The sequence below is a fragment of the Eretmochelys imbricata genome, chromosome 3, assembly GCF_965152235.1.
Source record: "Eretmochelys imbricata isolate rEreImb1 chromosome 3, rEreImb1.hap1, whole genome shotgun sequence".
In the NCBI taxonomy this organism is placed as follows: Eukaryota; Metazoa; Chordata; order Testudines; family Cheloniidae; genus Eretmochelys; species Eretmochelys imbricata.
The window spans coordinates 1,521,245-1,544,496 of NC_135574.1; the positions used below are offsets into that span (position 1 = coordinate 1,521,245).

Consider the following 23,252-nt stretch of genomic DNA (forward strand, 5'->3'; position numbering starts at 1 on the left):
GACATTTCTTCCAAACAAACTTTAATAGAAACACGTTACAAGACAAACCCTATCTCATAAAAATAGCTTCAAACCCATGAACAACTCTGTAGCCGCTCAGCTGAGTGGGAGGTGGCGAACGGCTGCAGCCGCAGAATGGCTCTGCCTTGGTGGGTGGCTGCAGGGCTCCCCAGCCCTGACCCTGCCCACACAGAGTTGTGGTTAACATGGAGGCGGCTGGCCAAAGCCGCTAGCCTGGGGCCCAGGCACCCAGGGATGGGAGCTGACCTGCAGCTCCGGGGCCTGATTTGGTTCTGCTCATGAAGCAGCCTTTGCAAGAGTCTGCCCAGCTTACAAGCTGTTCCCATGGGGTGCACCGGGGAGAGCCCTGACTGGAGATACCCGGCCTGGGACCCTGGAGCCCACTGAGGTTCTGCTGGCACCGTGCTTTGCCCAAGGAGATGCCCACAGACCCTCCCTCAAGTTGCCTCCACAGCCCTGCTGGGTGTGGGGCAGGGGCCAATCCCTGAAGCAGGACAGCTACTGTGGGGAGACAACACCCCAACTAACTGTGCTTCACTCCAGCAGGCCAGCTCCCCCTAGGCCTCACTGTGGCACAGGGAGCTGCCCATGGGCCGGGTTGTGAGACACACCATGGGAGCTTTGGCTTTGTGGAAGGGGAGTAGGGGCCATGCCCACTGGGCCTCCCTGGCACCAGCTGGCCCCCTGCTAGAAAGCCCTTTGCCTGGGGTTGATTCTCCTGCACCTCAGCACAGGGGCTAGTGCAGCAGCCTGACCCAGGGCCTCGCCCTGCCCAACCCCCTCCACGGCCCAGGGAGAGACACAGAGTGATGATGTCTGCAGCTGCTCCCTGGGCATCACCTCCAGCCCCTGGCACTGTGGCTGCTGTTGGTGCCCCCAAGCTTGTGACCTAAACCAGTCAGCTGGCTGCACCCAGTGCCCTCCACATGGCCATGGCTGGAGGTTAGCAGGGAAGTGGAGGGAACTGCACAGGGCTCTGGGACTAGCTGGAGAGCCCAGCAGGGTCCTGCTCTGCTTAGGCCATGGGCTGTGCAGAGCCCTGGCTGCTCAGCAGGGCAGCTCCGTGCTTACAGGCCAGAGCTCAGCTAGAGGCCAGGCAGGGAGGTGCTGGGCACAGGGAGCCTGCAGGGTGAACAGGGCTGGGTGGAGATTCACCCTCTATCACCCAGCTTTGCAAGGGGCGGCTGGACTCTGCCCCTCTTCCCCGGCAGCAGGGCAGCACGGGGGCAGGTGCTGCAACCAGCTCGAGACGGATGCGAGGGCAGAGGTGGCAGCTGGAGCTGGTGGCTGCGCTCAGGCTTCAGTGCAGAAGGACAGGATCTTGTGGTACGAGCTGAGCTGGGGCGAGTCTGGGGCCCGGCCTGGCAGATGCTGCGACAGAGAAGAGCAGGCTCAGGGGGCTGGGACGGGCTCTGCGGCGGGCCGTGTGCTCGCCCTTAGCGGCGCCAGTCTGAGAAGCCAGCACAGCTCAGAGCGGGGGCAAGGGCGGTGCATGGCCACCCACCAGTGATCTCCCCCAGCTGGCGAGGGAAAGGCCACACTGCAGCTCTGGTGCCAGGGCTGCCTGCCCCAGGAGCAGGGGGGCAGCATCGGAGACATGGGCCCTGCTTGGAGTGGGTTCCCCAGCCCCCTCCCAACATCTATGGGCCTGGTACCTCGCTGAGCAGGCCCTCGGGCTCGTCGCAGATGAAGAGCGGCTCTGTTGTCTGCATCCCCATGCCGAGTGATGCAGTGTCCTCTGGGAATGCTGCAGAGGAACAGAGCCAGTGTCAGCAGCCCAGCCCAGCCCCGCCCCGCCCCCCAGTGCCAGCCAGGGAGTGGGGAAAGTGCCACCCGCTGGCTGGCCCAAGGCCTGAGTGAACTGTGGGTCTGGGCACAGGGGCTGTGCTCCCAGGCAGGCTGAATGCCCCCGGAGGGGTGGCGTGGGCTCAGATGAGGCACCTAGGCAGGAGCTGCTCCTGCTTTGGTGCCCAGGCCTGAGAGTAGCATCAAGCAATTGCCATGCAATGGCTCCCACCCCCAGGTACAGTGCTGAAAGCGGGGGCCAGCTGAGCACCTGCACTAAAGATTGCAGCCACCTGGCTTCCAACCTCAGAGGCAGCCCAGCCCAGCATGCTGCTGGGGCCTGATGCCTGGCAGCTAGTCTGGGGGCCCCAGCTGTGGCAGGGCACACAGCTGAACTTGCCCCCTGCCTAACCCGGTGTATGCTTGCTGCCAGCCTGGGTGCCCGCAGCGCCCTACCTGGCAGAGACCTTTGGGCCAGGGCTCCAGCATGGGTGTATTTCCAGACCTTGAGGGCTGAGGTGCTCTCGCTGCTGAGCCCCAGCAAACTCGGGGTGCACGCTGCTGCCTTCTTGCGGACGGGGATTCTGCTGGGCCGCAGGCTGCAGAGAACCAGAGGCAGTGCTTACAGCAGGAGAGCCAGGGCCAGGACAACGGGCCCCAGGGTGCTGTCGGGACCATCTCTCCTCGGTTCTGTGCCCCTCACGCCTGGCCTAGCTGGAGCAGAGGGTGCCTGCAAAGTTGCTGCTCTATTCCGCTCTCCCAGCGCTGGGACCAGCAGATACTCCAGGGAGGGGCTCAGTCCAGGCTCACTCCAGCCATGGGACAAAGAAACCCCACTGCGACCCCCAGAGCTGGGCCTGGCCACAGGATGAAAGCAAAGGCACATGCCATGACAGGAGCCAGCTGGTGGGGCTCCCTGGGGCCCCAAAATGGACAGCAGTTGGGGCAGCTGCTGTTTAAACACTCCTGGCATCTTGCCAAGGAGGGGCCAATGGACCTGATCTGAAACCCACCCCCTGGAGCCGCATCCCCTCCCTCTGGGCAGTGCAGCACTCAGCAGCACCCCCGGCCCTGCCCCCAGCCAGGGCTAGCCAACTGTGACCTATTGCTGGGTGAGGGGGAGATGTCTGAGTCTGCCCGTGCCAGTCAGTCCCTCCCCAGGGGGGCATGCTCGGCAGGCTGGGAAGGGGCGGTGTCTTGCAGGAGCCCCTGGGAGCCAGACACCTGATTCTGCAGCTGCTCCCGCTGGGCCCCACAGAAAGTGCCGGGGGCGGATGCACCGCAGGCTCCAACAGGTTCCCACCCCAAGGCTGGTACCAGCCGCTGGCCAGGCCCTGCCTGGGAGCACGGGGGCAGCAGTGCGCAGTGCTCCTGGCTGCAGCTAGTCCCCTTGGGCTGAGGCCGCAGGGCAGTATCTGCCGGAGCAGAAAGGAGGAGCCTGAGCAGGTGGCCAGCTCTATTAGCCAAGGTAGGGCAGCAGGGGAAGGGCTAGGTCTCCTCCTGCAGCAACATGCCCTAGCCTGGCACCCGCATCCACACAGCAGGAGGGAGCAAGGGCCAAGCCCTGCTGCGTCACTCAGTTCCCCAGGGTGCGTTACGGGAGTAGCTGAATCCCCCAGGGGAAAGGGCACACCATGGGTCTGCCCACAGAGCGCTGCAGGGTCCAAGGCAGGGCAGATGCTGCCAGTGGGAGCCAGCTGGGCCCTGGGGATGGTCTCTCCAGCTCCAATTCCAATTCCAGGGGCTCCAGGACTTGCTCTCAAACCATAGAAAGTACCTGCAGTGGAAGGACCCAGCCATGGGCGCAGCTGGATCCTCAGCACAGGAGCAGCCCAGCATTCCCAAAAGCCCCCTCTTGCTCAGCCCCCAGGGCAGGACAGAACATAAGAACGGCCACACTGGGGCAGACCAAAGGCCCATCTAGCCCAGTATCCGGTCTTCCGCCAGTGGCCAATGCCAGGTGCCCCAGAGGGAATGAACAGAACAGGGAATCACAAAGTGATCCATCCCGTCGCTCATTCCCAGCTCCTGGCAGAGGCTAGGGACACCATCCCTGCCCATCCTGGCTAATAGCCTCATGTAGTCTGATGGGCTCCCATGTGCCCAGAGGGGTGGAATGAGACACCAGGGAGCCAGAGCTGGGAACATTCTGCCTGGCCAGTGCTTGGTGGGACTCGGCTCCAGGGCGTTGCGGTCAGGGAGCTGCCCACAGCGCCTGCTCCCCTGCCGGAGCCCCTGCCCTGCAGCATTCCCTTCCAGTGCCCTCCCCCAGCGCAGGACACACGGTACCTGGGTGGTTCTAGGACTTTCCTGGGGCTCAGCCTCTTCGGAAGGTTCTAAGCAGAAAGACAGGAGACAATTGGAGAGGGCGGGGGGGGGGGCGAGTTCCAGCCCAGCCAGCTTGGAAATGGGGTGATAGCAGCCAAGTACCATGCTAGGCTCCCTGCCCATCCCCTGGGGCTCTGGCCACCTGCAGCATGAGGGGGCCACCCCCTGTCCATTGGCTTCCAGGGCAGCTCCAAGCCCAGGACCCACACACAGCACAGACAGCGAGTGCTGAGGGGAGCCCACAGGGACTGATGGGAATCCACGGACCCAGCCAGCCCTGGAGCCAGCGGGAGTTGCACTCATCCCAGGGAGGAATCCATTCACTGGGCACAGCTGGAACCCAGAGCTCGGGGAGTGGGCGACCCCTCAGCCTCTCCCAGGGGAGCCTGGGGCCAGCAGAGCCATACAGCAACTCACATGACTGCCAGCCAGAGGCCGGCAGCTTCCTCACCGGCCCAGGCCCAGCCCCAGCCGGCGTGGGGGCTAGCTGGAAGGAGGAGAGGAGCAGGGTTACAGAGGAAAATGTTAATTTCAAAACATTTCCCTTTGGAAACGCTGCCCCGGTGCCCCATGTACCCCTCTCTGTTACAGGCAGGCGCCTGACATCTCCCCTCGTGCAGAGTCCCTGGCCCATCATCAGAGCTGTAGTCTGTGCAGCCCACCCCATCAGTTCCCGGGCGCTGCAGGGGTCCCGGGCACTGGTGGCGCCTTAGACTCTCCTGGTCTCTGCCTGCTGCGGCCAGAGAGGCTCTGGGGGGCCGAGTTCCTGTCTCGGCATGGAAGGGGTTCAGACGGCCATGGCGAGGAGCAGACAGGCTGAGACCGGGTGAACTAATGGGCCCGTCGCCCAGCCCAGAGAATGGGGCCATGAGGGGCCTGGCTCCCAACCCCAATGGCAGGAGACCCACCTCGAAAGGGGCTGTGGGGGGATCCCAGAGAGCAGGCATGTCATAGAATATCAGGGTTGGAAGGGACCTCAGGAGGTCATCTAGTGCAACCCCCTGCTCAAGGCAGGACCAATCCCCAACTAAATCATCCCAGCCAGGGCTTGGTTAAGCCTGACCTTAAAAACCTCTAAGGCTGGAGATTCCACCACCTCTGTAGGGAACCCATTCCAGTGTTTCACCACCCTCCTAGTGAAATTGTGTTTCCTAATATTCAACCTAAACCTCCCCCACTGCAACTTGAGACCATTGCTCCTTGTTCTGTCATCTGCCACCACTGAGAATAGTCTAGATCAATCCTCTTTGGAGCCCCCTTTCAGGTAGTTGAAAGCAGCTATCAAATCCCCCCTCATTCTTCTCTTCTGCAGACTAAACAATCCCACTTATCTCAGCCTCTCCTCATAAGTCGTGTGCTCCAGCCCCCTAATAATTTTTGTTACCCTCCGCTGGACTCTTTCCAATTTTTCCACATCCTTCTTGTAGTGTGGGGCCCAAAACTGGACACAGTACTCCAGAGAGGCCTCACCAGTGTCGAATAGAGGGGAACGATCACGTCCCTTGATCTGCTGGCAATGGCCCTACTTATACATCCCAAAATGCCATTGGCCTTCTTGGCAACAAGGGCACACTGTTGACCAGCTTCTCATCCACTGTAACCCCTAGGTCCTTTTCTGCAGAACTGCTGCCAAGCCATTCGGTCTCTAGGCTGTAGCAGTGTGTGGGATTCTTCCGTCCTAAGTGCAGGACTCTGCACTTGTCCTTGTTGAACTTCATCAGATTTCTTTTGGCCCAATCCTCTAATTTGTCTAGGGCCCTCTGTATCCTATCCCTACCCTCCAGCATATCTACCTCTCCTCCCAGTTTAGTATCATCTGCAAATTTGCTGAGGGTGCAGACCACGCCATCCTCCAGATCATTAATGAAGATACTGAACAAAACCATCACCACAAGGCGCAGGGAGGGGCTGGCTTAGAGGCTTCAGGGGGTAGCAGCCAGGTTGGTTTCCACCTTCTTCCCAGCTCTGGGCATTACCTGCACCAGCGCCATGCCATAGGGGGGCTTCGGCTCTTCCCGGCCGTGATCTGCTGCCTGAAGTCCACGGCTGGTAACCACCAGAGCCCCGGCCTTAGTGTCTGTGGGCGAGGTCCCTAGGTGACAAACAAAAGAGAGCTGAACTCCATCAGCCCCATGCACCAGGAAGGACACGTTGTGGGAGCAGTGCTTACGGGCTTTGCTGGCTGTACCTCCATGGTACCAATGGGCCGCCGTGCGGGCAGAGGTGGTACGTGTGCACAGGGAAAGCAGTGTGACACTGTGTGACGAGTGACCAGTTCTTGGGAGTTGAAAGGGAAGCAGAAAGCCCGCAGAGTCCAGGCCCGAGTGTCCCCAGGGCACACCCAACTGGCTGGACTCCAAGGATCTAGTCACTGGGAAAGTCCGGTGCCCCCCCTCAGCCATAGAGCAGTTCCAAGCCCTTGTTCACCAGCTGGGCTCTTGGCTTGGGTTGCTCACGCCACGGAGCCATGAGCACAGAGCGCACGGTCACTTCCCTGGGACGGGAGCAGGACATCCTGGTTCTGACCTGTGGGCACTTCCCGGGGCCCCACCCCACCCTGCCAGGGCCAGAGTGGTGCAGTCACTGCACTGACAGTCAGAAGCAGCAAAGGCTAATGGCTAGAGAGCACTGCTGGGGAGCTGGGCTCGATCCCTGCCTCTGCCCTGTCTCCCCCACGGGGAAGTCACCCCCTGGCTGAGTGCCTCAGTTTCTCTACTGGCAGCATGGAGCAACGCTGGGGTGCTGGGAGATTTCGCTGTTTGGCCATTGCTGGCTGGAGAGCCCCTGGTCACTCACCTCACCCCCCTGCCCACCAGGAGCCAAGGGCCCCAAGCCCACCTCCAGGCAGAATGCAAGTGCCTGGACTGTCCTGAGCGGGAGGCAGGGGCCGTACCCTGATCGGTAGCCTCGCCCGCTGGTTTCCCGGCAGTGCTGGGCCAATGTGCTCGGCCAAGAGTCTAGCCGCAGGGGGCCAGCAGCAGGGCTGCCCAGCTGCCAGTGTGCTTAGAGCACCCTGGGAGTGGCCCTGGCATGGAGCTGCATGGGGACCTCTGAGAGGAGAGCCCAGACCCACCATCTTTGGAAAATCTTTATTCCTCCCACCAGTGTGGCTAACACAGGAAGGCCGGGAAGCGCCGCCCCAGGCTCCGGCAGCAGCAAAGTACAACCGCGCCCCAGGGCAGCCACACGGACCCTCCCATGGCCCCGGGAGGCAGGGCAGGGTAGAGTGTGGGAGGGAAGAACAGGCAGCCAAGGCACAGCTGGGCTCAGATGCAGGAGCTCCAGGCTCCCAGCTCCCTCCATGGCCTGTGGGGGCAAAGCCAGGTCTGGCATCTCCTTGGGCACTTCACTTCCTGCAGCGCCAGAGCATCCCCGCTTCCCGCCCTGCCTCGGCCCCAGAGCAGCGTCTGCCTGCACGGCCCCGGCTCTAGCCCGCAGGCTGCTCTGCTCTGGGGCGTAGCACAGGCTCACAACACGCTGCACGCCCCAGGCCCGTGGAAGGGCCACCGGTGCGCGTCACAAGGAGGCTGTTTCAGACGGGGGCCCCGCCGCTCCTGCCACGCAGGCCACTGCCTTGAGAGGGTTGGGCCCGTCCTGAGCCCGGCGCTGCCTTGCCGGGCTGGTTCTGGCCGGGCCTGGCCCTGCTAGCATAGGTGGCATATCCAGCTGCCTGAGGGAGCCGGGAGGAGCCTGCAGCACAGGGCCTGGGGACAGTACCAGCCCACGCAGGCCTCGCTGGGGAGCACGGTCACTAGGACAGAGGCCTGGGCACAGGCCTGGGCTGGCGAGAACAGTCTGGGCGCAGAGATGCTGGCATGCACGGGGGGTGCATGGAACAGGAAGGACCCCTTGGGCACCAGAACCAGCCTCCCAGCAGAGCTCGGGGACCGGCCCATATTTCCATGGTGTCCCACACAGCAGGGTGCAGCGCGCACTGTGTGAGCTCCATGTCCAGGCCTCCCTCTGCTAGCACGACTGCCAGGCGACCTTGGTCCTCCTCGGGCGGGGAGAGCCTCTCGCCTAAGGCCTAGGCCTGGGCCTGGAGAGACGGGCTGAGCGTGGAGCGGGCAGACACAAACCTGACGTGAGGAGGGAGGCTGGCAGGGAGCAGGGGCGCAGGCTGGCGGGTGGCGCAGGCTGGGACAGGCGCCTGGCACAGGGAGGGAGAGGCGCTGGCGGCTGGATGCTGTTGGCTGCTGCTCGCAGCAGAGTCAGCTGCTGGTGGCGCTGCTTGTCCTGCACGCAGGGCTCTGGGAAGGAGGGAGTTGGAAAAGGAAGTTCAGGAAGGGGCTGGTGGTATTGCCCCCTCAAGGCTCCCTATGCCCAACCCCTCCCTCACACAGCACCCCAGGCCCCCCGTCAGAGCGCTCTCCACACCAGTACTCCCGGGTCCCACAGCCTCCTGCCAGGCAGAGCGACTCATCTCCCTGCTGCAGGCTCTGCCTGATGCCAGCCCCTCCAAACCGTGGGGGCCCGGCCCAGGCTACACCATGCCACACGAGCAGGGGCTCGGCCCATTGAAGAGCAGAAGGCGTGAGCAGCCCCCTTGGGGACCCCCAGGGACAGGACAGTCTGCAGCCGGGTCCATCAGCCTACTGGTCAGGCTGTCCCCTGACTCCAGATGGCCCTGGCAGAGACACCACTCCCACGAGGCGCTCAAAGCACAGCCAGGCCGCCACACCTGGGTGCTAGAGCTAGGCTCTGGAACAGGAGTGGCCGGATCTGCAGCCCCAGCTGCCGCTGGAGCCAGAGGCGTAGGCACCAGTCAGGGCACGCCTAGCTCGGAGCCTGACTAGAGCACCAGGCTGGGCCATTAAGTCAGCTCAAGGCAGCCACTCGTGTACGGCGCCTTCAGTCACCTAGCATGGCAGAGAACAGGAGCGACAAGCCTCCCTCCCCCTCCAGCTCTTTCCACACTCTGCAGCGAGGCCCTTGGGGGAGAGCAGCATTGAGCACACAGGTCACCCTTACACACCACCGGAAGGGAGGAGAGGGATTGCTTCACCAACCACTGAGAAGCAGCCACCTCTGGGGAGGAACACAGCAGCTGCTAAGCAGCACATGGCAACCCCCCACAGCAATTTAGGCCAGGAAGTGAACAACAAGCGGCGAGGGAATTTTAAGGTGACAGTTTAAGGATCAAGTAGGAACCAGGCCAAGGTACTGGGGTTAAACTCTTCCCAAACGCCATGGCATCAGGCCGCCCTTTGACATCTGCTGTGACCACGAGCACAGCGCCTCGCACACTGACTGGCTCACTTGCTGGTAGGCCACACCCTGGCCCTGACCCTGCAGGCGCGGTCTCTCGCGCTGGTGAGCTCTTCGGGTAGGTCACACAAACGGGCCCTAATCCCATTTGGTGCCTTTGGGCACATGTTTTTGCTGCCCAATTCCAGTGCCACAGCTGGGGGGCCCTGGAGCCCACTGGGAATGAAATGGAGCTGGCAGCAGCCCCGACTTGGCTCCACAGGGGCAGCAGGGCTCAGCACACAGCAGGGGGAGGCCTCCCAGGGACTCACCCTATGGGCTGAAGGGTGTAATAGGGGAACAGTTGGCCCGGCAGGAGGCTCCTGCCTGGGGGAGCCCTCCTGCGTGGGTGCTCTGGGGGGAAGCTGGCTGGTGTTATTTCTGCAGCAACGTCTTATGGGGAGATAAAGGAAATCCTTGGCCCTCCCCCAAGGAGCCTTGGCTCTGAAGTCAAGCGCACGGAGATGCATAGCAGAGCGAGGTCACGCGACGAGACTTACAGGCCTCTCTCCTGCTCAGTTCCTACAGCCCCTGGAGAAGGAGCAGCAGGCAGCCGCCTAGTGAACATGCAGGGGCTTGCCAGAGTCCCACTGGCAGTTCACTACTGTGTCACCAGCTTGTCAGGCCTGGCACACTCACTACACCTTGCACACTGTTGTCCATCTGTATCCGAAAGGCGTGATGTAAGGCATACACAAACTGGTGACACTCTGACGGTTAGAAGCTGGGAATGGGCGATGGGGTGGATCACTAGATAATTGCCCTGTTCTGTTCATTCCCTGTGAAGCACCTGGCACTGGTCACGGTCAGAAGACCGAATACTGGGCTAGATGGACCGTTGGTCTGACACAGTGTGGACATTCTTTTGTAGGACATGAGCTCCCAAACTGGGGGTTGTGGCCCCAAATGGGGTTGTGCCATAAGCAGATGGGGCAGCAGGTCCAACGGGCCTGAGAGATGATACTGGCAGCCCCTGAATGTGTCTGGACCAGCTCCACAAACGCCATGCCAGGTGGCGGCAATGTTGGTCTACAAACTAGCAGCCTCTGCCCAGTGTGATCTTGCACATGCTGTACAGGTGAGGCTGCGCTGTGCGGAGGCCACCGGTTTGTAGATCAAAACGGCAGCCTCCTGGCGCAGCGTTTGTGGAGCAGTTCCAGACACACTGGCTGTGCAGATTCCAGTTTGGCCATTTGCACCATTCCAACTGTGCAAGCATCCAGCTGAAGGACTTTGAATGCAGAAGATCCTTAGCTATGGGCATCCTCTCTGCTTGAGCTGGGAGGAGCTTGTGCTGGCCTCTCCTGGGATGGGAATCTGCAGTGGTTCGTTAGCTTCTTAAGGCAGGGCCTGTATCTTCTCGCACCCCTGTTGGCACGCACGGAAAGAGAACCATTGTGAGTCACTGTCTCCATACTGCCCTAGTATCACCACACAGGGCCTTTCTACGTCCTGGCCTCACTTGCTTAACGGTGAACTGTTATGGTAAGAGACCTAGTGAGCTCATTTTTATGCAAAGCATCTGCATCTCCAGCGGAGAGTCTAGTGATGCAATTAGGAACAAAAGACAAGAGTCCAAGAAATGTGCTCCCAAATTTGACGGGCTTTCTTTGATAATGGAGACAGACTACACCAGTGTTTTGGTCAAGAACGAAGAAAGGCCAGAAATGCCTGCTACATCCCACAGTGCTATCTAAAGACACCATGACACCTAACAAACTTAAATGACACTTGGAGACCTCTGACAAGGAACGCAAGAAAACCAAGGTCATCTTTCCAGTGCTGGAAAGAAGAACTTTTGTATCAACAAGTGCAATTCAAGAGAGCCAAGTCTGGCTCTGACCAAGCTCAAAAAGCATCATTTGAGGTGAGTGGCTGCATTGATTTTGCCAGCTGCAATCAATATGGTGAACACAGCATGTGGGGAACCGGACAGAATGGATTTCCCTAATTCTTCCTCAGACGGAACCCTCAGGGGCCAATTGTTTAAGTCAGGGGAAATGAAAATCCCTTGTCGGCTCAGATCTACTGCTGCTGGAGCCAGACACTGGCTATGAACTCTGGGTGTGGTGCTCTGAACCAAGAGTAAAAGGTGGGTATTTGCAATGGGAAGTCTTATGGAAATACGCATCTGAGATCGAGAGCAGTGAACCAAACCAGAGTAGACAGGGAAGGAATAATCACAGCCAGGGTTAGCATTTGGAACTGAATCTTCCTAATGTGCCTGTTTAAAGCTCTGAAATCAAGAGTTGTTCTGAGCCCTCCGTTCTTTTTGGCGATTAGAAAGTATTGGGAGTACGACCCTTTGTTTCTGGAAGTTAATCATACTTTTTCTATAGCTCCTGCTTGCAACAGAGCTTGTATTTCTGTCCTCAATAACCTCTCCAGGAAGGGTCCCTGAAAAGGGTGGGGAGGGGCATTTGAACGGGATAGTATCACCTTCCTTTACTGTGTCTAAGATCCATCTGTTGGAGGTGACAGTTGTCCATGCAGTGCAGAAATGGGACAAGTCTCCAATAATGGTGGTAGGATGGTCTGAAAGGGAAGCTCTCAATCTTCACGTCAAACTGTGGCCTGACATTAGGCAGAGAGGATAGCCGAGGCATTTTATCCTCATCCAAGGCTTATAGGCTTTCTTCCTCTTCTGTGGTGGAGAGGACCTTTGGCCGTGGTGGTGCTGCCGACAGTGTGACTGTCTCTGTTGATTAGAAGCCAAAGAGGAAGAGGGTGCAAAGTATTTCCTGTGACACCTGAACACAGGCGTAGGTGCTTTCCTTCTATAATGAGGCAGTAATCCCAGAGATCTCGCAGTGGAACGGGTCTTTTCCAATAGCTCATCAGTTTTCACACTAAAATATCCATCCCTTTCAAAGGGCAGATCCTCTATTTAGATTTTGTTTCCATTGGAAGAGAGGATGACCATAGTCATGCATGCCTATGGAGAGCTACTGCTGATGCTACAGATCTTGAGGTGGCATGGGAGACATCAAATGCTTGACGGCATGCTTTAGCCTTGGCCCTTTAGTTGAGAGCTGCTGTTAACTTTTTCTAATCCCCTGGAAGAATCTTGGTGAAGACTGATATCATCTCCCACAAGGGTGAAATACCTGTGGCCACAACTGCTTGATAATTGACCACATGCATGTTTAAGGAAGCCAAAGAAAACAATTCTCTCTATAGAAAATCCAACTTTCCCCCCTCTTTGTCATAAGGGATAGAATGTTGAAGACCTGACCTAAACCTTTGAACTGCTGCTGTTACAGCAAGAAATGAGAGGGAGGTGACAGGTGAAAGCAGGAGAATCCTTCATATGTGACCTAATACAATCTGTCAGCCTGTTTTGAAACTGATTGACATGAAGACAGACTGGACAAGAGAGATTTTGCTGGTTGCCAAAGACCTTTTAACATAGGCAAGGAGACTTTTCTCTTTGTAGTAGAATCCAAAACATCAAACACTGGATAGGTGGTTTCTTCCAAAGCTACTGATTTTCAAGTTGATGCTGTCCTGTCCACAGGCTCATGGAACTGAATTGCGTCCTCAGAAGGAGATGATGCTGTAGCTACACCAGCATTTTCATTTGGAAACAAACCATTTTCTAGTTCCATGACTTCTTGTTGGAAGTCATCCCAAGGAGACCTTTCCTGGTACCCTGCATCAGAGACAGTGTCTTGCATTAAGGTAAGGCAATGTTCCCTGGCTGTTGGTCTGGGTGTCTTGGATCTGGACCCCTCAGATCTGTAGGTTCAGGTGAAAGTTGTTCTGGAACCAAAGAATCAGGTTCTCTCGACTGGTATTAAGAAAACAGGTTGGCCAGATCTCCAAGACATCCATGGTGGCATGGGCCAGTCTTGCCAATTACCCAAATCTGGCATTACATTACTGGTTTGCACATAGGATGTCCAAGAGTGTTCATTTGAGGAGGGAGACTGTTTCACACTAAAAGGTTGAGTCTTAGATGTGTCGGGGTGAGCACAATGTCTGCAGATCCAATCCTGGATCAGATACTGAAACAACAAGGAAGATAACTGAAGTAGGGATGTGAAATACAGAGAGTGGTGATATGGTGTTTCTTGATGAGCCAGTTGGAGTGTAAGGCGGAGGTAGCAGGGGACCCTGGAGAGATCTCCTGCTCAGTATTGTCTCGGTCTCTTATCAGGAGAACAATGTGATGCGGCCGGACCCGGTATACGATGCAGGTCCGGATCAACATGCGCTATGATACTATGAGGCTGAGCTGCTATGATTCGATCCGATGGCCTCTTTTTTGGATCAGTATCCTCTGAAAGATCGAGGTCTTAAATCCTTAGGTCTTGTATCTGCATGCTGCGAATTGGCTAAAGAACCATCTGAGATGTTCTAAATTTAGCCTCTTTTCTTCAGAGATAATGGAGTTGGGCCCAATAAATTGCCCCAATCCTTAGGGTCTCTATCCAGTTCTGATGGAGACCATAAAACAGTTCTGGAGCTGGATTGAGGCCTTGGCTACCAGAAGCTCTGTTGACTTGGAACTGGAGCTTGATGCCATGGTCGAAGCTGTCATGATTGACACTTTCTTAGATCTGGAAATGCTTGGAGCAGGTTCAGGTCTCCTAGCCTTCCTTTCCACCCTTTGGAATTATCAGATCCCAGAGGCTTGACTGATGAGGCCTCTTGTAACAGAAGGGTCACAAGTCTGTTCTGTCTGTCCTTCTGGGCTTAGGGAGTAAGTGTGCTGCAGATGGCATGGGCTGCCAGAGAATGATTCTCATCTCGGCATTTCAGGCATGACGCATCTCTCTTAAACCCATGCTTCTTCATGCTGGGACCCACCACGTCAGCACTGTAAGTATCTGTACTCAAAGCAAAAATCCTAATCTAAACTAGCCTAAAAACACAATAACTAGGCAGTTTTGGTCTTTATTATGCTGTGTAGCCTTGTGAGGTTGCCTGCTATGCTCATTCACAGCATCAACGACCAAAGAATGAGGTGCTGGGGAATGACTGGCAAAAATTCAGAACCTTTATGAGGAACATAATCTGCTCTTTTACGAGTTGGAGGTATGGTGGCCAGGGTCTGCCAGATTGTTTTGGGAGGTTCAAGTGAAGTCTTGTTTACAGGCAAAGCTATTGGACTCAAAGTGGCAGTACAGAGAACGTCTCAAAGTTCATGGTGGGTCTCATGGACCTCCTCCAAGGGCATTTGGAGGGAGACAGATCCTTTTCAGAAGCTTCTGGAACTGCTTAAAATAATCTGTGTATGAGGGGCAAGCAGGAGAGGTTAGTTTTTGGTGTAGCTTCCTCTGAAGGTGGAGAGACTGGTGTGGAGGGACAGGAGGAGTGGGTGATCGCTCCTCTGGTGGTCACCACCAGGGTAGCTGGCCACTCTGGAGAATTCTTGCCAATAAGCACCCCCCTGAGTCCCAATATAGCAACTGAGGGGGGCCAAAAGGAAAAAGAGTGGCATCCAGGATTGAACATACCACGAGGAATGTGGAGTGACAGCAGGCTGCCAGTGTCTTGGAGTTTCTCTCTCAGAAAAGATGTCAGGAGAAGTAGCTCTGGGCTGGGAACTAAGTGAACCTCACATGGAAACCAGAGTCCGAGGAGCAATCCTGCTCATAGTCCATAGGAGGAGCAGAAGCGCTGGTGTTGAGGCAGGTTGCTTGTCCTTTCTAGTGGGTACCTGGGAACAAGGTGGTGCCAGAGAATGATGCAGTAGCAGTGACAGACAATGTTCTGGTACAGAATCTCTGTGTACCCGTTAGTAGGAAGGAGGTGGGTTCATGTGAGACAAACAAGTCCCTAGAGAACTTGACTTGCATGCGGTACCAGTGAATCTACACAGAAATCTGGCGAAGCTCTGCAGTGGGAAGTGGTGGCATTGACGGCACCAGTTGATCAGTTTGACATGTCAACCTGGGTACTGCAGATAATGTGGAAGCAGGACCCGCCTTCAATACCAATTTCTTGGATGCAGAGTCCTTAGAAACCCTTGCACCACGATCATGCCTGGGCATGATGCTGGGTACCATGGGACTTAAAAGTACCTAAAATCTCTGTACCTGGAGAACTTGGAACCTCAGTGGTACCCTTTTTGAGATGTGAGGTCTCTGGAAATGCAGGTCTCTGTGGTAACCTAGGCTTCTTGGCATCGAGTTCTCTGTGACAGGATCTGGAGCTCCTCTTCCTGGAAGTCATGGTGCTAACCCCCACAAAGGTCTGGTGGGTGAGTGGGCTGCAGAGGTCAACAGGCGCTGTCCTTGCAAGACCACTGTATATGGGCGGGAAGGGAGGGGATCAGGGCCCAGGCATGAGGCAGGCAGAAGGCAGTACTCAATCATGAGAAGACTAAACTTAATCTTCCTGTTTTTTCTAATCCTACTCTAAAATTCTCAAAAAAAAAAAATAAAAATCTCACACTTAGCTGGGACACAAGTGTCTCCTAAGCAGCAGATACAGAGAGTGAATCCCACCATGTAAGGCAAAGTTTAAATCCAGGGCATTTAACCATGAGGAGACAGACTACTTCAAAGGCAGGAAAGGCCCCTGATGGGGTAGGGGGGGAAAAGAAGCCTCCCGCCCCCCCCTGGCAAAAGTTACTAAAAACTGCTCTAACTAGTAAAACTTAAAAGTGCTAACTACAACCTGAAACAAGAAAAGCTAAATGAGCTGTTCCCGAAAGGAAAACTAGCTACAAAGTGGGCCCCCTAAACTGCTGTGTCTCCGGCTGAGGGCGGTTCCTCCGTCACTGCCCCATCCATCCTATGAGGCATGAGGCTAGCTGCGGTGCGGGTGTGGACCGAAAGGGCACTGCTGCCAAAAGTCTCTGGTCAAAGGCGCCTGGGGGCGCCCACACACCTGATGCGGAGCACCCTAGGGACGTTACTCAAAGAACAGTCGTTGCATGGTGTAAATACAGATACACGGGCAAAGCAGCCAAGGAAAGAGATTCACATTGGAAACCAGGGGCTCTTGTGCCCAATCCCCCATCCGAGGGTTTTGTATGCTGCCCAGTGAAGTTACCAGCCCTTCGGGGCAGGGACCACATGTGAGCGAATCCACGCAGCACCCAGCCTGCTCTCGGGTGGCGTATAAAGCTGTTGCTGCCATGGATGCAACTCAGTGAGCCGGCTGAGCCCATCACTTCTGGGTTTGCCACGCATTGGTGCCCACATGCTGGGATGTCTCCAGGCAGAGGGAACGGCCTCTGAGCTCAGTGAATTGTTTGGTGCTTTCTCGTTGTGCTAGACGCTCTGTAGAACACAGGATCCTGCGGCCAGGAGCCATCTGAATGGAGAAAGGCCGGGGGTCCGGCCAGGATCAGGTGGTTCCACTCTGTGGCCTCTGAGATGGGGCTGGCTTTGATTGTAAGCGTACACATCCTTTCTGTTGGCAATGCTGCAGGGCGAGGGGGCCCTCTTTGGAGTCATCTACAGGAGGCAAAGGTGGTAGCTCAGCAATTCACCTTAGAAGGTGTTCCAGGCAAAGGGCGGCAGGTGATAGGCTGTGGGGACACCTGTAGGAGGAGACCAACAGGGCATCGCAGATGTGAAAGGAAGGAAGGAGCCCACAGCAGAGCAAGGGAGGGCAGCGGCATGGTGCAGCATGGCACCGCATGACACAGGAGCTTGAAAGGTGCTAGACAGAACCTGGGGCTGGACTCCTGGCCCCAAGTGCCCGGACAGCAGCAAGGTAAGCATCCATATCCCCGGTATCTCAATGCCGCCCTGCCAAAGCCAGGTCTAGTGGCGGGAGCAGCTCAGACCCTGCCTGTGGGGGGTGCTAATCATGGGGATGATGTGGCTTCTGGGACGTTGTTTAAAAATTAACACCCCTCCCCCCAATTTCACACAGGCTGAGAAATCAGGTGAGGGAGCGACAGACACTTCTGACTGGTGTGGGACTCACTGGAGGCCTGCACCAAGCCAGGGAGAAGGGGGGACAGCCCTTGCCCAGGCTAGCTCAGCCTCCCCTGGCTGTTACCCATGCAGGGCCGTACAGCAGAGCTGCCCCGTTGCCAGCATGCCCAGCACTATCAGGGACAGGGAGGGGAGGTGCTCACAGCATGGAACAGGCTCTTCCTCACTAACCACTAGCCCAAGTCCCCAGAGCAAGTCCCACCTTGGCTCTGGCAGCCTTGGTAGGGGCAAGTCCCTGTGGCTCAGTGCCAGCGAGGCAGCAGAGGCGGGCCCTGGCATCGCCAGCACTGCCTTGTCTAACACTACACCCTGAGGAACCAGAGCAGCCAGCACTGCTGGGCACGGCTCCCCAGTCTCTACCCCGGGCTAAGCCTCCCTCCCTTCACATCAACGGCTGGGAAGCACGAGGAGCGGAAGGTGCTGAAGTCAAGTCGAGAGCCGGAACTGCAGTCAGCGTAGTCTGCTCCTCTGCACTCGAGGATCAAGCCTCGGGCCAACTCCTGCGCCAAGCAGCGCACACATTTGACTTGCTCTGGCCCCCTCCCCTGCCCGTCTCACTCATTGCAGGTGGCTCTGTAAGCGCGGGAGGCAGAGATGTTACTGCCAGGCAAACACAAAAGCAGAGCGTTACCTCCCCAAGAGGCCAATACGCGCAGGCGGAGAGTCGCAAGCCAGCACAGGACGCCCCAATTCCCGGGCTCAGAGCAGTACGCTCAGTGCAGCCAGCCTTCACACTGGGTTTGCTGTCTCCAGGGCGCAGCCAGGGGAGCCTGGGGTCACAGAGCCCCGGAAACACGACAGCATGGGGGAGGGGCGATTGTTACCGAGCCAGCAGGAGCACCCTCCTTTCCCAGTTTCTCCTGGAGTGTTTCCCTTCTCACCAGCCCACCACAAAACTGACCCTGCTTCCGGACGCCAGGCGGGGACGAGCACTACGGAAGTGAGAGGACGACTGGTTTGCTTGAAAGGTGAGTAGGAAAGACGGGGCCTATATTTTTCAGGTCCCAACCTGCAAAGGAGACTGGGTGCTCCGCTCATCCCCACGGTTGCAGGCTGGGACGTGTCGACCCTTCAGGCCCCAGCTCTAGAGCAGAGACTAGTAAGTCAGGAGTCTCATCGCCCCACTCACCTCCACAGCAAGCTCCGGGGAAGCGCACACTCTTGCTCCAGCACTCTGAGGACAGCCTCCGGCGTCCACACTCCTGGGGGGACGACACCTGCACCAAGCCCTGTCTGCTCTCCCATTCCCAGCACTGCCATCACTGGCAACCTTGGGAGGGCTTCCCGTGAGCTGCCAGCACTGCCACGGCCAGAGAGAGCCACTCAGGAAGCGACCCAGCCGCCCCACACTACGCTGAAGCCCAGGGTGTGCACACAGCATAAGCAGAGAAAGGATTCTTGGGATATTACCTAAGCTTCACCGCTAAAGCGGGCTCCCCCGAACCCCAGCCTCTCTCTCTCATCTGGCCTCGGGGATGTCCCAGGACAGCTCCCAGCCCTCACCAGACCTGGTTTCACTCTAGCCATGCGACCTCAGGCCAGCAGGCTGCTTTGCCAACAGAGGCAGACAAAACCAGCAAAGCAGAAGAAACAGACCTTACAACATGCCCATGGAGACACAAGCCTTTTATTGGTTCCCATGGAGGCTGCCAAGGAAAGCTGGAAAGCAGATGCACAAGGCGAAGCAAAGGCAGTGTGCAGGAAGCCAGGCCAGTCGGGAATTCAACAATCTCTTCCGGGAGAACAGCATCTGGTACCACGAGCCTTTACCCGAGCCGTAGAATCCCACAGACAGTGCCTGGCCCCTGAGAACACTGCAGCCCCAGCAGTACATGGCAAGCATAGACACCCTGAGGCTTTGGGACATGCTTCAGGGCAGAGATTCCACACTTGGCTGCTAGCCACTGGGACCAGCCCAGAGCAGCAGGCCCGCCTAGTGGAGCTGGCTGGGGAATTACAGCATATGGGCTGATCATGTCCTGAATGTCCTCGGCCAGCCAGCTGCACCCCACTGGGGTTTCCTAGTGGTCTCCAGTCCGTAGCCAGGCAAGCAGCCTGCCAGAGGCTCTAAACCCATCTCAAGTGTGTGTAGCAGGTGAGACAAAGACAGAGAAGTAAGTGCTGTGCACGGCTAGGGCTTTGGCTAGGAGGGGTAGTCACCACCGAGAGTGCTTTGTTTCCATGTCAGGGCACCATAGGACCAAGATGTGGTCCAGAGAGGTACTCGGTGGCCAGAATCCCCCAAGCCAGGCAGGTCTGAGGTTAGCGTGGGGTCAGTAAACCAGTCTGAGCAGCTGCGTGGCCTATCGCTGGGGCTCAGGCGCTGGTTACATATCGTGACTCTGCCATCCAGCCTGCACCACTGGGAACACTGCAACTCCTACTGCTTCTCAGCACTTAGCCTGGGAGCGAAGAAGGCACTTGTGTTATGGCCCGAGCACCCCCCGGGCCTGGGAATGCTTGTGAGCGCAGCAATGGCTAGGGAACGGAGCTGGAACTCCCCCTGCCAGCTTCTCTAGAAGCTGCAGTCTCGAGCTGTTTCCCATCACAGCAATTCAGTGAAAATGTGGCCTCCTTTGCGTGGCTTTGGGTCCTGATCTAGGATTTGCCAGGCTGTGGGATTTGGACAATATCAAACTGCCCCAGAAAAGCTCCATGTAGCTGGGTAGCTAGCCCACCACTGCAGCAGCCACAGATCCCTAGGTCTTCAGGAGCAGCTGCTGACCTAGCTGTGTCCAGCCACCAGCTGCAGGGGAGGAGGGCAGGAGCCAGAGGGCAGCCCACACTCCCGAACGGGAGCTGATGGAAGGTGGAGGTGTGGCCTGGGGAAGCTGCAGGGTTCAACCGGCGGGGAGCATTGCAGCTGGACTCCGTAGTCTCGTGGCTCCGTACCGCGCTTGGCTGCCCAGAGCACTGCTGAAGACACAGCAGGCAGCACCTCACGAGAAGTTACTGCTCCACGGCAAACCACTTCTATTAACTTCGCGCAAAGCACAGGCGGGCGCAGGGCCTTCCTTCAGGGGCGCCGCCTGACACAGCAACTCCACAGGTACTGAATGAAAGCTAGGAGGGGCTCCCCGCCCAGCTTACCTCTCACTGGTGCCAGGACCCTCGGGCTGCCTTTCTGAGGGCTCTGACTCCCGCCTGCGGGGCCACCAGCCCTGTTACAGCTGAAGGTGAAGCTGGGTGCGGCTTTGATCTGGGGCGAGTTCTGCTGGCTGCCGCTGCTCCCACTTGTGCCATGGCTGTAGCTCCTGGCCCGGGAGAGAGCGTTCTCGGAGCTCAAGGCGGGCAGCCCGCTGGAAGGGACGGGGAAAAACAGCAGTGAGAGTTTGGTTCTGACCAGCATTTCCTCCTAGCTGGCTCCTGAGCCCTCACCCACATCCCCTAGGTTGCACTAGCTTGGTGCAGCATACGCTCAATATGGTCTCCCACGACTGGCAGCATGAGAAGGGCCATGCGGCCTGGCTGCTGCCTGCTGAAACGCTATGGTCTCCTGGCGGCCTGATTTCAGGCCTCTTCTCCATATGGCCTGTGAGTACTTCTCGGCAAACGCCAGCTCCCTTTCCAGAGGGCTTTAAAAAAGGGGTTTTCAGGAGGGACAGCAAGCACTGGCCCCTCTGAAGCCCCGAGCCTACTGCAACGCAGAGCTCCAGGTACCCATGCCATTGGTGCTGTGCACATCTGAGGGTCCTGCCAGCTCCTCGGGGCAGTGGCCCCTTCTTTCCTGTTTCTGAAACACTGTGCACATTTCTAGTGCTATGAGCTGGGCAGGGCACCCCGTGATCTGGGTGGGTAGGGTTGCATGACCGCCAGGAAGCCGCTCTCCCTCTGGGGCAGCGTGCTACATCCCAGCCCAGCTGCTGCCTGAGTTTTACAGGGGTGGGATCCAGAGGTGTAGTGCTGCTGGGATCCGGCCACCACGGTTTGGGAAGGCAGTGAAGAAAGGTGCAAGGAACGAATGTCGTCACTCCCCCGGAGCCTGGCTCAGATGCTGAGGGAAGGGTCCTGGGACCTTCAGACCCCAGGAGAAGGCTGCTCGGGTCTGAAAGATGGGACCTCCAGTAGCACAGCCCCTCTCCACACTGCTCGGGGGCAGCACTAACTCCTTCGAGTCGCCCCACCTCTCTCTGCCAGGTCAGCACTAACTCAGAGGGGTGCCCAGTCTTGATCAGTCTCTAGCGCTGGCCATGTCTGGCTGCCCCATGGACACAAGGCTGGAATTAGCACAAAGGCTGCAGGAGGAGCAGGGTCCCAACCATGCGGCATCACGAACCTGCCTTCCACAGGCCCTGGAGAGCTGTGCAGATACGCTCAGCAGAACCGCAAGCCCGATCCCAGGTCCCCTCCCCGCTCTGCCCAGGGGCGAGGCAGGCAGGGCCTTACTTGGAGACTTTCTTGCGGGAGAACGCAGCTATGCCCTTCAGGTTGCGCACGTGCTTCAGCATCCAGGCTCGCAGGTTGCCGAGGCTGCTGTGCTCAGACAGGACGAGCCGGGACCAGGGGTTACACTCCGCCATGTCCAGCGCTGCGATGGCCACCGCCCTCCCAACCTGCGGAGGCAAGAGCCGCTCAGCGGGGAGAGCCCAGCTGGGCAACGGCACGACGCAGCACATAGGAGAGGTCAGAGTCCCAATCCCGCAGGCCTGCATTCTCAGTGGGCAGCATGCAGACAGGGCAGACAGGCTAATCACACCCAGGGGCTCCTGGTCCACAGCTCACAGTGCTGCTGATCGAATCTCAGCCATCCCAAAGGCAGCCAAGAATGCGCCTGCAGCGAGGCCAGGCCCGCGTACTAACCCTTCCAGGTCAAGCACCCTGGCAGCTCCCTGGCACCCCCACCCCTTTACTGGCTCTGCACTGTCAGCGCCGACGCCTTTTACAAAGACTTTACAGCAAACAGCAGGAAATTGCGAAACTCTGACTCGCAATAAGGAACCAGTAAGGTGAAGGGTGCAGAAACACTGGCCTAGCTGGGCCCCCAATGGCGATTCCACAGGGCTGCTCCCAAGCCTGGGACGAGTTTACAGCTCACAGACTTGGTGCTCAGCACCGCGCCCGCCGGGTTCCCCGCTCGCACAGCTCCGCGAGCGACCACGCCTGTTGTGTTACCTGCTCATACAGCTCCACGGTGTACTTTGTGGGGAAGGTCTGGGGGGGCGGAGGGCTTGCCCGCCCATTGTCATGGCAGGCCAGAGGGATGCTGTTCACCGAGCGCCCGGTGTTATAGTTGCACTCCAGCGTGTAGCTAGGAAACACAAGGGAAGCCCATGTCACTTCATCCACACCACGAGGACCAGCACTGTCCCCATGACTATTCCCATGCTCCAGAGACATGCACCCAGAGCAAACGACACGACACCCCTCTCAGCATCTCCAAGCAGGGGCACCCCACATCTGCATCCCCTTGAGCTGGCAGCAGGACAGCCAGGACCCCCATCCTCATTGCAGAGGTGAGCAGTCCCTTCCCAACATGTCTTGCTACAAATCCCTGCACTGAGCTCATCAATCTTCGGAGAGGGAGCCACCACCCCCTGCATCAGCACCGCTGGGGCTGGGGCCTTCTCTCGGGGCGGAGTGGGAGGGGGTGAGGAGCAGGCAGCAGACGTTCCGAGAGCCCCATTGCGCTGGCTGCTGCACAAACACACAGCCCCTCTGGACTAATTACACAAGACAGAGATGCTCAGGGAGGCAATGGGACTTGCCCAAGTTCACAGCTGGGCAGTGACAAAGCAGATATCCTGTCCACACAGCTTCCCAGTGCAGACCAGCTCTCTACTCCCTCCTGCAACCAGACAGCCTCCTCTAAAGAATGGAGGTGGTTCCCGCTAGGAGGAGCCAAGCTGAGACCGGGACTGGTTTCCAAGCATTCCAGCTCTGCTGACCGCTCCCCGCAGGAAGCGCATACAGGGAGCCAGGATGGGGGAAGCTCACTGCACGCTCCATCACTGCACTCTAGTTGCAGCAGGA

General features: G+C 57.8%; 1 protein-coding gene across 13 annotated transcripts in view; it reads right to left on the reverse strand.

Moving 5' to 3' along the window:
- Positions 1 to 23,252, reverse strand: part of AGBL5 (AGBL carboxypeptidase 5) — a 45,603-nt gene continuing 22,351 nt past the window's right edge. For 9 of the 13 annotated variants that reach the window (XM_077812249.1, XM_077812252.1, XM_077812245.1 and 6 more), the window contains 9 exons: positions 22,395 to 22,530; positions 21,669 to 21,835; positions 20,373 to 20,581; positions 8,214 to 8,384; positions 6,111 to 6,226; positions 4,096 to 4,142; positions 2,312 to 2,405; positions 1,677 to 1,768; positions 1 to 1,392 (listed from right to left, as the gene is read on the reverse strand). In XM_077812249.1, coding sequence (XP_077668375.1) covers positions 1,173 to 1,392; positions 1,677 to 1,768; positions 2,312 to 2,405; positions 4,096 to 4,142; positions 6,111 to 6,226; positions 8,214 to 8,384; positions 20,373 to 20,581; positions 21,669 to 21,835; positions 22,395 to 22,530 — 1,252 coding nt within the window. In that variant the 3' untranslated portion in view covers positions 1 to 1,172. Of the gene's footprint in view, positions 1,393 to 1,676; positions 1,769 to 2,262; positions 2,406 to 4,095; positions 4,143 to 6,110; positions 6,227 to 8,213; positions 8,385 to 20,372; positions 20,582 to 21,668; positions 21,836 to 22,394; positions 22,531 to 23,252 lie in introns of all 13 variants that reach the window. The other 4 variants (XM_077812247.1, XM_077812246.1, XM_077812250.1 and 1 more) reach the window with 4 other exon arrangements.